The sequence below is a fragment of the Cervus canadensis genome, chromosome 20 (assembly GCF_019320065.1).
Source record: "Cervus canadensis isolate Bull #8, Minnesota chromosome 20, ASM1932006v1, whole genome shotgun sequence".
Lineage (NCBI taxonomy): Eukaryota > Metazoa > Chordata > Mammalia > Artiodactyla > Cervidae > Cervus > Cervus canadensis.
The window spans coordinates 56,766,379-56,779,710 of record NC_057405.1 but is presented as its reverse complement, the minus strand read 5'-3'; the positions used below and the strand labels follow the sequence as shown (position 1 = coordinate 56,779,710).

Below are 13,332 nucleotides of genomic sequence, written 5' to 3'. Positions count from 1 at the left end.
GACCTGCTGAAGACATAAGCCTGGGAGGCAAACTCGGATAGCTCTGAGGTACTGTTCTAAAGCAGCAAGGGAAATACATAGGAGTTTCTGCAACAAATACCAGGTGCTTGAAACATCAAAAGATTACTGTTAATTAAAGAAAAACAGACATCAAATTAATGAATTTAGTGCTTTCTATGATGGGAAGTTGCAAGAGTCTGGGCTCAATGAAATCATGTCTTTGATATGCACCTTAACTGTCTAGGACCAGTATCCTGTTCTGTCCTGAACACCCTCAGGGTGCACAGTGGGGAGGGGGCAGCTTCAGTGACTAATGGCTTGAAGGACTCAGTGTCCTTTGTTTCTGATACGGCAGGAGACATTTTTAGTCCCCACTCATTATTACAGGTTTTTCCCCCTTAGTTTGGCATTTTAATTTTTATTTTTTATTGTAATATAGTTGATTTACAGTGTTGTATTAGTTCACATTATGTTTCAATGTTAATCTATGGGTGCTCAGAAGCACTTTTTGTTGTTGTTCAGTCACTCAGTCGTGTCCGACTCTTTGCGACCCCAGGGACTGCAGCACGACAGGCTTCCCTGTCCACCAGCTCCTGGAGCTTGCTCAAACTCATGTCCAGTGAGTTGGTGATGCCATCCAACCATCTCATCCTCTGTTGTCCCCTTATCCTCCTGCCATCAATCTTTCCCAGCATCAGGGTCTTGTCTTTTCTTTTTTGAATTTATTTATTTTTTTATTGAAGGATAATTGCTTTACAGAATTTTGTTCTTTTCTGTCAAACCTCAGCATGAATCAGCCACAGGTATATGTATATCCCCTCCCTTTTGAACCTCCCTCCCGTCTCCCTCCCCATCCCACCCCTCTAGGTTGATACAGATCCCCTGATTGAGTTTCCTGAGCCATACACCAAATTCTCATTGTCTATCTGTTTTACATACGGTAATGTAAGTTTCCATATTACTCTCTCCATCCATCTCACCCTCTCCTCCCCTCTCCCCATGTCCATAAGTCTGTTCTCTATGTCTGTTTCTCCATTGCTGCCCTGCAAATAAATTCTTTGGTACCATCTTTCTAGGTGCCATACGTATGTGTTAGTATACGATATTTATCTTTCTTTTTCTGACTTACTTCACTCTGTATAATAGGCTCTAGGTTCATCCAGTTCATTAGAACTGACTCAGATGTGTTCCTTTTTATGGCTGAGTAATATTCCATTGTGTCTATGTACCACAATTTCTTTATCCTTTTATCTGTTGAACTATGAACTATTGTAAATAGTTCAGCATTAGGGTCTTTTCCAATGAGTCAGTTCTTTGCATCAGGTAGCCAAAATATTGGAGCTTCAGCCTCAGTATCAGTCCTTCCAGTGAATATTCAGGATTGATTTCCTTTTGGGTTGACTGGTTTGATCCTGTTACAGTCCAAGGCACTCTCAAGAGTCTTCTCTAACACCACAGTTCAAAAGCATCAATTCTTCAGCATTCAGCCTTCTTTATGGTCCAGTTCTCCCACCCATACATGACTGCAAAACATCATAGCTTTGACTAGACAGACCTTTGTTGGCAAAGTAATGTTTCTGCTTTTTAATATGCTGTCTAGGTTTATCATAGCTTTTCTTCCAAGGAGCAAGCATTTTTTAATTTCATGGCTGCAGTCACCATCTGCAGTGATTCTGGAGCCCAAGAAAATAAAGTCTGTCACGGTTTGCATTGTTTCACCATCTATTTTCCAGGAAGTGATGGGTTCAAATGCCGTGATCTTTGTTTTTTGCATGTTGAATTTTAAGCCAGCTTTCACTCTCCTCTTTCACCTTCATCAGGAGGCTCTTTAGTTCCTCTTCGCTTTCTGGCATAAGGGTGGTGTTATCTGCATGTGTGAGGTTATTGATATTTCTCCCAGCAATCTTGATTCCAGCTTGTGCTTCTTCCAGCCCAGCATTTCATATGATATACTCTGCATAGAAGTTAAATAAGCAGGGTGACAATATAGCAGTCCGTTGTTCTATGTCCAGTTCTAACTGTTGCTTCTTGACCTGCATACAGGTTTCACAGGAGGCAGGCAAGGTGGTCTGGCATTCCCATCTCTTGAAGAACTTTCCACAGTTTGTTGTGATCCACACAACGGACTGCTAGGCTTTGGCATAGTCAGTGAAGCAGAAGTAGATGTTTTTCTGGAATTCTCTTGCTTTTTCTGTGATCCAGCAGATGTTGGCAATTTGATCTCTGGTTCCTTTGCCTTTTCTAAATCCACCTTGAACATCTGGAAGTTCTCAGTTCACATACTGTTGAAGCCTAGCTTGGAGAATTTTGAGCATTACTTTGCTAGCATGTGAAATGAAGCACTTTTTTGCAATGCTTAAATATTTTTAAAAGCCTCTTAACCAGGTATTACTTAGCTCCTTGCACAGTACTTGGCCCTTAAACAACATGGGTTTGAACTGCATGGGTCCTCTTATTTATGGACTTTTTTTAGTAGTAAATACTACAGGACTACACAATCCGTGGTCAGTTGAATCTGTGGATGCAGAACTGCAAATATGGAGGAACCATGTATATAGAGGACCAGCTATAAATTATACTTGGATTTTCAACTCTCAGGAGGGTCGGTGTCCCTAACCTACAGCATCGTTCAAGGGTCAATCATGTATTAGAATGACATATCTGCAAATGAGCATGTACCACTGTTCTTTTTCTTTTTTTTGGTATGGATACGGTATGGATACTTCCTATGAGCCTGCCATGCACACTTAATACATTCATCTTTGTATGTTTTTATGTCTGTTTCGTTTCTATCCTGATTACTTTAGTGTGGGTTTCCACTCTTTCATCTAAACAGTAATAAGTCTACAATGAATTATAATTGATAAAGGTTTTAAGTCTTGGAAGACTACTTTGCTCTCTTCTATCCAACCCCCCAGTTTTATGCTGCAAATATCTCTTAAGGAGGATTTTTTTTTTCAGATCTCTGTAATCCATATGTGCCTGATAATGCATACCTAGGAGTTTAGAATACACTTACTGAAAAGGGCTTCTTTTATTTATAATGTTTACTTTTGGCTATGCTAGGTCTTCATAGTTGTGCAGGTTTTCTCTAGTTGCAGTGAGCAGGGGCTTCGTTTTGGTGCATGGGCTCCTCATTGCTGTGGCTTCTCTTACTGTGGAGCATGGGCTTCAGGGTGCCCAGGCTTCAGTAGTCGTGGTGCAAGGGCTTACTTGCCTTGTGGCACGTGCAGTCTTCCTGGATAAGGGATCAAACCCTTATCCCTTGCATTGCCAGGTGGATTCTCAACCACCAGACGACCAGGGAAGTCCAGAGCTTCTTAACTAGTATTCTTTCACTGATTTCTACATTGTGGTTTTATTTTTGGTGACTTTGCATCCCATTTCCATTGTTCTCATAGTGTCAGTTCCAAATCCTTGAGGATGTAAAATATTGCCCGTATCTGTCCTGACTAAACTAGAATCACTGGGGATCATACAGATTCCTAAGGACCCAGTATTCTGTTTCACCTTTAATAAGTCTAGGGCAGTGCTTCTTGACCATGGTTGTATCTTAGAATCACCTAAAAATACTGATGTTTGGAGTTCAACCCATACTAATTTGAATGAGATTCTCTAGATGAGGACACTTAAGAGTGTGGGGATGGGAGTGTGTTTAAAACCTCTTGAAGTGATTCTTACAATTAGGCAAGTTGGAAAGAGATGGGAAATAGTTTTGCACTTTAAAAATTGTTCAGAATAGGTCTTATGCTATTAATAGGTAGTTTTCTTTCAGCAGAAGCTTGTAGGATTATGTAAGTGTTCAAGAACTATTAAGAACAAATTTTCCTTTACAGTAGAATTATTACTGCACAGTCATTAAAGGTTGCTCATTGAAGATCTTGCTTGAGCTCACAAATAAATCTTGTCATTCACAAATGAAGAATATGGACAAAGTAGAAGACATACATAAAATTACTTGGTTTATACATTAAGCTAGTCTCGATAATGTCTTCTCGTACTGTTTCAGAAGTTATACCATAAAGGATACTTCTTCTAAAATAACAGGAAACTGTATCACTGGAAGGCCACGTCCTTATTTAAAAAAAAGAAACTAAACACAATACCTTGGCTTAATGACAATCTACATTTCAAAGGTTCTCCAGACTAAAAGCTTATTCTTTGCTTAAATGACTTCTCCCAAGCCATATTTAGAGTTCATCTAGGTTATAAACCATATCTCCAGTTATTCATGCTGTTCCAGATTGGGTAAAACAAGTATCAAAAGTACTGAAGGACGAGGTAATAGCTTAAGCACTTCTCAGCTTATCCTTTATCTCTAGATGTAGATATTTGAAGAAATACAGCCTTTTAATGAGAACTGAAGTGAGGCATCCATTTACATCTCTTAGGATTGGTTGAATAGAGTATGGCCTATTGAGTATACTTTTGATGTCGTTGCCAGTCTCTTTTTTCAAATGTACACATGACACTATCTGAAGAAATGCTAGAAACACCTAGTAAACATTTTTCGAATATCTATTGTTAAGCTATATTCAGGTGACCACATTTTGAGGCTGGGTTTTCTGCTTGGCTATCAGTGATAATCAGGTTACATATCGGGTATCTGTGAGCTGCTGACTTTGATAGGTCAGCCTGTGTAAGTGTGTAAGACCTAGCTTTTTGGAGACCAGTAATGTGGCCATTTCCTCTGTTTGAACGTGAAGGGAGCACTTGTTTTAGAGCTCTGTACCATGGTTTTGAAATCTGTTCTGTAGTGTATAATGTCCATTTGAATTCCTGATAGTTTTACCTTATGTAGTTAGTAATACCTTGTGGGAAATGACTAGTAGTTTCTCTTTTATATAAATAGCAGTTTAAGAGTATCAGGTATATAGGCATCTCTCATAACATTTTATCCCTTTGGAGTTTTGTTTTTTGGTATGTTATTAGGAAAAGTAAAGAGCAACAGAATAATTTTGAACAGGGTTATGTGTGTTAGTATGTGTTAGTCACTCAGTCGTGTCTGACTCTGTGACTCCACGGACTGTAGCCCGCCAGACTCCTCTGTCTGTGGAATTCTCCAGACAAGAATACTGGAGTGGGTAGTCATTCCCTTCTCCAGGGGATCTTCCTGACTGAGGGATTGAACCCGGGTCTCCTGCATTGCAGGTGGATTCTTTACCTTCTGAGCCACCAGGGAAGCCCTGAATAGGGTTACTCTTGTTCTTTTCTAGTTTTCCGAACGTCCCAGGTTTCTTATATAATGACTAGTCCATCACCTTTTCATAAGCTACACAGAAGCTTTAGAATTGCCCTGAATTTTGCATAGGATAAGTAACAAACATCTATGACTTCATTCTAGCCAAGTAGACTATAAATCTTAATTTTTCTGAATGAACAAATTGCAAACATGTGCTTACACATCTGTGTGTTCACACCACACTCTATCTGGCAGAATGGGGTTTTCCTGCAGTAAGCCACTCTCTGTCCTAATGGTTAAAGTCAGGCAGATAACTTCCCCTAAAAGTGAATTCTCTTAAGAATTCATTCTGTGCTTTGCCAATTCCATAGGTTTTAAATTTAGCTGGGTAAATTCCAAATGGCACTAAATTTTATTATGAAAGGTAAGTGCAAGGAAAAAAAAAAAAAACCCTCAATATAAGAGGAAAAAAAGTAACTTTACATGAGAGAGATCTAACTGACCTCCCCTTCACCAAATGAGCGAACAGCAGGACAAGCTGACATCATGTTCTTTCTGATGTGGGGTACTGAGAAGGCTTCAGTATTCCTGCCAATAGGAACATTCCTGACAAGGATGAACGACATGGAACTGGTCATGAGGAAAAGGACAAACTCAGGGATATAATATCTCTCAAATATCTGGCCTGCACTCTTTTAAATTGTCACTGTCTTAAATGGCGAAAGGGCAGGAGGATTGCTCTAGATTGAAGAAGACTTAAAGAGATAACAAGGCATATATAGTATAAATAAGCTACAGGGATATATTGTATAGCACAAGGAATATAGCCAGTATTTTATAATGACTTTAAATGGGGTATAATATCTAAAAAATCTTGAATCACTATGTTGTACATAGTTATAGTTAAAACTGTTACAATTAGGGCTTTCCAGGTGGCTCAGTGGTATCCACCTGCAATGCAGGAGACACAGGAGATGTAGGTTCGATCCCTGGGTTGGGAAGATCCCCTGGAGAAGGAAATGGCAACCTTGTTTAGTATTCTTGCCTGGGGAATCCCATGGACAGAGCAGCCTGGTGTGCTATATTCCCTGGCGTTGCGAATGAGTTGGACACGACTTAGTGATTGAGCACACACATATGAGTTGGACACGACTTAGTGATTGAGCACACACACATAGTTACAGTTAAAACACAGTTAAAACTGTGTTACAGTTTTCCCCAAAAGTATTATTAAATAGTGGTGACATTTAACTAGGATTTGGCTTATAATGTTTAACAGAAACGTATTTTGAATGTAGAATAAAATAGTTTTTATAGACTTTATAGATTCCAAGCAGCCAATTTAACTTTTTGGGGGGCAAATGATTATAATTCTCTGCTTTTTAAATGTTAGTTTGGGCCACAGCCCTGACATAGGTTTAAATTATTTTTAATTTGCAATTTCTTATATATATGACAATGGTTAATGTAAATGTTTATAGGTACCTCTGTCTTTGCTTTGCCAGACATTCATAACTCCATGAGTGGAATTGAAAAGTCTAAAATAGACCAAGGTTACTCAAACTCACTTTGAGCGTTCACTAATATCACATACCTACACAAATAGCTGCCAGGTGTGGCTTAGTTTATGGTTTTTGCCTAATGATTGGCTTTAGTTTTGCCTGTCTGAGGTCAGTGTTCCTTAAATGCTGTTATTTCATACAAATGTCTGAGTTTGACACTTTCACCTGTTAGGTAAAATGACCTATAGATGGAGGAGAATAGTAGTTTCTAGTTTATGCTCAGCTTGAGAAACTAGAGCAACTTTTTTAAAAATAAGATTTGAATGTAAGGATGAGAAAATACTAAATCTTGCCTTTTAAGTTTCAAAAGTTTTAGTCATCTTCACATTGTTAAGTCTGATTTACGTTTAATTTCAGAATTCAGCCTTATTTCTCTCTGGATAAATCAGAAGCATTTTAAATGATATCCAAAAGAAAAACTTTAAAGAATTTTTGCTGTAATTTGCCTCAGCCTGTCTCTTTCCCATACTCTTCAAGCAGATAAAACTAACAAGAACCAGCCCTTTTTCTTTCTAAGGGATAATTGACATATTAGTTTCAGGTGTACACCATAATGATTTTATATTTGTATACATTGTAAAAGTAAGTCTAGTTAATATCTAGCATCATACATGGTTACTAAAAATGAATAAATAATGCTCTTGTGTGTAACAAGGATGAGCCAGCTTTCCATGCTGCTCTTTGGTGTGTATGTGGCTAATCTGTTGAGTTCATAATAACTTCTCTGTTTTTTTTTTTTAAAGATATATTCCTGTTCAGAGATGTCTATTAACTCCTGGTGCCACAGGGAGATACGTTAGCCAGATATTCGGGCTTTCAGTTTTATTTCCCACCATCTCCTATGGTTTAGCATGTTCAAGAATTACTTCCTGAATACACTGTTTTCTTCTCTGCATGTAGTTCATGGTATTTTCATCATTCTCAACTGTCTTCCTGTAGTATGACTGACTCCATACATTAAAAGAATACTGACCAAATCAATTATCAGTTCCTTTATGCTTTTAAAAAAAAATTATACAAATGGTATCATACAGATGCTGTTCTGAAACTTCCTATACTTAACACATCTCAGGGAAGCTTCCTGGTCAGTCTTTGGCCGAGTTACATTTTGTAAAAGTGTATAATATTTCATTTTATATTTGTAGCAGTTTAATAAGATTTTCAGTTTCTGGGATTTTTTTTTTTTTTTTTTTTTTTGCTATTATATAAATGATGTTCAAGTGAATTTCTATGCACTGATACCTTTTTGCATATGTGGAAATATTCATAGGATAATTCTTGGTTGAATCGTTGGCTCAAAAGATAATATGCATTTAAAAGAGTGATGGATGTCACCAAAACGCCCTTCTTTAAGGTTGTTTTCACTGTTAGCAGTAAGTTTTTTAGATGCCTATCTATCTTCACCATCACTGGATATTAAAATTGAATACCTGCCTGTCTGATAAATGAAAATGGGATCTTACTGTTTTGACTGTCATTTCTTGTGTGAGTGAAGCTGAACATTATTGACATAGTTTCTCTGTCAATTTACTCATCTTTATCTTTTACTAGTTTTTAAGTTCTTTACATTTTAATGAGATTATCTCTTTGTTTTATATTGCACATATTTGTCTACAGTTTGTGGTCTTTCAACTTTGTTTTTGTTGATGATGTACAGTATTTTTATACTATTTGCTTATAATCAAATATAAGCTCCATAAGGACCAAGACTGCATCTTACTCATCATTATATTCCCCATCTTATCTAGCACTATGCCCTTTTGTAGATGTTCTTAAACTGTAATAATAGTTGAATCCTTCCAAAACTGTAGGAGAAAAACATTACTCTTACTCTTTTCTCTTTAGAAAACCAAAATACAATATTTTATAAGGGTTAAATAAGTTGAAAGTTACCAATCATGAGTGTTTGTAATTAAAAGTGATAGTTCAGTGGCTTAAACAAAAAAACCTCGGCATCTTTTATTTGTATGCTGATCAATTTGAATTGAAAGTCCTTGTGATGATCAAGGAGAAGTTAACAGGCACACTCTAAATGTAGTAGGCAAATAACAAAATTACTTGATATGACTTTGTCAAAACTCTAAAGCAGTCTTCATATAAAGAAAAATAGCCAGCTGAGAAAACTGTGACATTTTCTTAAACTAACCATGATCCTTTTTTAATATATAATCTTCAATCTATTACCTAGTCATAGAAAGGAGTGGACTTTTTCTTCTTCCTACTACCCATCTATTAAAGTGAATCAGATATAATCATGATTGTGTCAAAAGTTCAAAAGGGAAAATGGAGGTAAAATGAGCTGAATTGGCATTCTTCCCTCAACATTGTACCTGTAAGCTTGATATGTTGTTTCAGAGATTAACTTTATAGACTTCCGTACCCAAAAGTATGAAAATTCATAGGGAACTCTTTTCACAAGCTTGATCTTAACATACTGAATAAAGAGAGCAGCTAATCCCTTTTGTAAGGTAATTTGAGAGGAGGGAATTCAAAATGTAAAATCTCACCTGCAGAAAACACTCTATTCTGTAAAGGCCTTTCTATCTTTAGACACTTACAAAGACTTAATATTTTAGTGTGGAAGGGTGAACTTGGTTAAAAAGCCAATGGGTGAAATTAGAGAGAAATAATCCAGTGCTTTCTTTCTGGGAATTACCATCGTGCTCTCCAGGGGACCTAATTTTATTCCCTGTGGGTAATAAGAATACCCCTCTTGTACAGCAAGCCAGCATCTCTAAATATAAGCTTGACTTTTAGTATAATAAGAGTCTTGTTAGGTGCAATTTTGCTCTTAGTCATTAATACAATGAACAAATGTTGTGGTTACCTGGGAAAGAAAATTCAAGTGCTTTTAAACCTCTTGTGAGATTTGGTTTCATGCTTGAAATCTATACAGTGTTAGGCCCAATAGCATCTGTAGAAGATTCCAAGCTATAAGGTGTACAACATAGAGAAGTTAATACATGTTGGAAAAAATTGAAACCACTACAAAACAGGTTTAAGGTCCTGAATAAAAAGCTTTTCTTTTACTAAATGACACTTACTAGGGCATTAAGTTTAACAAGTGATTGGAATTTTCTTAAGGGGAATTTTACATGATGATGATGATGTCTCTGTAAAGAAGTCAATCTTTCCTTCCGGTGGCACTTTTTCTTTTCAGCTTTAATAGAGTTTGCGGTTCTACAAGTGCAAAGACCGCTTAAAGAACAAAATATAATCTGAGAGTATATAGTATTAAATAACATTTTCAGTATATTATGGCATTAATTATGTTAGGTTATTTGCACCAACTTTTGTGATATGTGCAATTAAAATCTATTCTTGATTCTTTAAGTTTAGAATTTGACAGAAGTGGTCTTTCTTGTAAAGAACAGTCTTCCATTCTGATGTACCCTAAAGTACTGGGCATTATGTTTTCAGTTCCTAAAGTTGCCCTCAGTCTGAAAGCTCTGGACCTTATGTGTATGACTCCTGATTTCCTGTTGACAGTAAGAGCACATTGCACTCTTGCCCTGCTGTTTTTTGGCTTTTTTAAGAAGACCATTAAGAGTAATCGTCCTTTATTCTTTCCTTTCATTATGAAACTTCTAGTCATAATAACGAAATATTTTGTATTTCATTTCAAGCTAGTAAAGCTCTGTTTCCCCCATAAGCATTGTATACTAAACTGTATAGCAATCAGAGCTGGCTTCATCTCACTCCTGTGACATTTTTGCCACTTACTGAAAATAGAAAAAATGACCTGTATTTATGTAACTGACCTCAGGAAGAATGACATCCAAAAGTGTATGTACAAATGTGCATTTAAAAAATTGTATTCTGGTATATGTAACATACTTTTTAACAGCTAAGCTTTATTAAAGGTAAAATGTCATCTTAATAACTTTTATGATTTTCTTAAGGTAACTGGGCTTGTCATTTTATCACTTTGACAATAGATTCTGCCCTACCCCCAGCTGTTTGAAATCCCTGTAACATGCTTCAGTTTAGGAGTGATTTTTTTTTTTGTTTCAGACAAATCTGCCTATTTTCAAGCTGAAGGAATCTACCGTTAGAAGAAGATACAGTGACTTTGAATGGCTGCGAAGTGAACTAGAAAGAGAGAGCAAGGTAAGAATTATTTGTAATGTTACTTTAAAGCAAAACATTCCAAATTTTAATGTTTAAGACCTCTCAGGAAAATAATCTTGAATAAAATGAGTAAAAGCAATTTTTTTTCCCCCAAATAGTTCAGTTTCATTTTATTTCCTAGGAGAAGGGGAAGTGTGTAGCTTTTCCTTAGAACTCTTCCTTCTCTTGTCTTCTTCAGTGGCCCACGGAGGCCTTTGCTGACTCACACGTACATGACACTTCTTAGAACTTTCTTGCTATTGCTTCCGTCCTTTTTCTCGTCTTCCTGTTTACTTTCTCCTCCCACCCTTGCTAAGTTTCTCTTCTCGGTACATCTCCTATTGCATTGTATTTGCAGGTTTAATATCATAAACCAGTACTTACCTTAATGTGTATGATAGGTGCTAATAATCGTCAGATTCACTTTTTAAATGACGGCCATGATCTACCTTTAGGTTGCTACCTGCGGTTTTAGAACACTGTTACATATCCTGGTAAGAACTGTCTTCTCTTAGAAGAAAATTTGGTGGCTTTGGCTGCAAAATAGAGAAAGCAAAGTCTCATTCCAATGTCTCTTATTTCAGCCCTATGTCAGAATGACATACATAGCATGGAGTCTTGCAAAGTACCCTCAGAATGATGAAAAGTACACTCAAAGACTAGCTTGTGCTTCCTTCTGAAGCATACTAAGATAGAAAAAGAAGGAAATCTTTCTTAACCAGATAAATGTGGCTGGATTTATAAATGTGGCAAGAGCAACATATACAAGTCATAGCATTACATCAAAAATGGAAAAATAGTTTTACTCTAAAGAATATCCAAGTATAAAATATTTCCAAGTAAAACTGAAAGTATAAGGTCCATGTAAAGAAAACCTTAAAACTTCGTTGAAAGGCAAAAAGAAGACCTTACAAACAAATACTACATTCCTGGTTTGGAATATTCACTTCTGAAGATTCATTTATAAATATTTGAAAGTTCATTCTATATGTTATGTGAGTTGCAGATAGAGCTGTGAACAAATGAAGGTCCCCCATTTTCTGGCACTTTGTTAAAGGGTAAGTCAGGGTGGTGGTGAAAAGGAAACCAGCAAAAAATAGTAAGATTATATAATATGTCAGATGGTAATATGCCCTAAAAAAAATCTAAGGAAAATAGAGAGTGCTAGTCTCATATAGAATGGCCAAGGGAAAGGCTCACTTAGAGCTGGCATTTTAGCAGTAGGCCCAACAGAAATAAGGCACTCTCTCCTAACTTACTTATAAATTTGCGAAATTCCAATAGAAATCTTAATGGAGTTCTTTATAAGCCTGCAGATAAGAGTTTTAGAATCAAAGAAAGTGCAAGAATAGCCAAAAATTATTTTTACCAGTGATTTAGCACCTGCAGATATCAGCATATGTTAAAGCTATAGTAATTAAAGCAGTATAGTATTGCTTTGTTGTTGTTGTTCAGTCACCAAGTCATGTCTGACTCTCTGCAGCCCCACAAACTGCAGCACGCCAGACTTCCCTGTCCTTCCCTATCTCCCTAAATTTGCCCAGACTCATGTCCATTGAGTCAGTGATGCCATCCAACCATCTCATCCTCTGTCGCTTTCTTCTCTTGGCCCTGTCTTTCCCAGCATCAGGGTCTTTTCCAATGAGTTGGCTCTTCGCATCAGGTAGCCAAAGTATTGGAGCTTCAGCTTTGATATCAGTCCTTCCAGTGAATATTCAGGGTTGATTTCCTTTAGAATTGACTGGTTGGATCTCCTTGCTGTCCAGGGGACTCTCAAGAGTCTTCTCCAGCACCACGATTTGAAAGCATCAATTCTTCAGCATTCAGCCTTCTTTATAGTCCAGCTCTCACATCCATACATGACTACTGGAAAAACCATAGCTTTGACTATACAGACCTTTGTTGGCAAAGTATTGCTTTAGGGATGAGCAAATAGACTTGCAGAATGTCAGAGAATTTAGAAGCTGACCATGTGTTTATTGGAAATTTAGTTCATAACAAAAATAACTTTGTCAACTAGTATAGAAAGGAATTTATATTCAGCAAATGGGGTTGAAACATGTGGTTATTTGGGAATAAAGATTTATAATTTGCTGTATATAAATTACAGATGGTTTGAAGATCTAAATGTACAAAACAAGTTAGGAAAGTTTTAAGTTACAAAGAAGAAATTTTTTATGACCATAGGGAGAAGTGTCTTTTCTCCCCCCACCTTTATTTGAGATATAACTGACAAATAACATTGTATAAGTTTAAGTTGTATAACATGATGATTTGATATATGTATATCTTATGAAATGATTACCATAGTAAGGTTAGTTAATACATCTATCACGTCACATAGAAGCCTTTGTTTTGTTGGTGGTGGCGGTAACATTCAAACTCTGTTTCTGTTAGCAACTTTTAAGACTATAATACAATCTTGTTAACTGTAGTTACAATGCTATACATTAACGCTCCAGAAGACCCCCTGGAGAA

The 13,332-nt window shown here is 36.7% G+C and overlaps 1 protein-coding gene across 1 annotated transcript in view; it reads left to right on the top strand.

Moving 5' to 3' along the window:
* The window catches only part of SNX3 (sorting nexin 3), a 45,095-nt gene that overhangs the window by 21,349 nt on the left and 10,414 nt on the right, over positions 1-13,332 (top strand). The window contains exon 2 of the mRNA XM_043439643.1: positions 10,759-10,854. Within this exon, the coding sequence (XP_043295578.1) occupies positions 10,759-10,854 (96 nt within the window). The remainder of the gene's footprint in view (positions 1-10,758; positions 10,855-13,332) is intronic.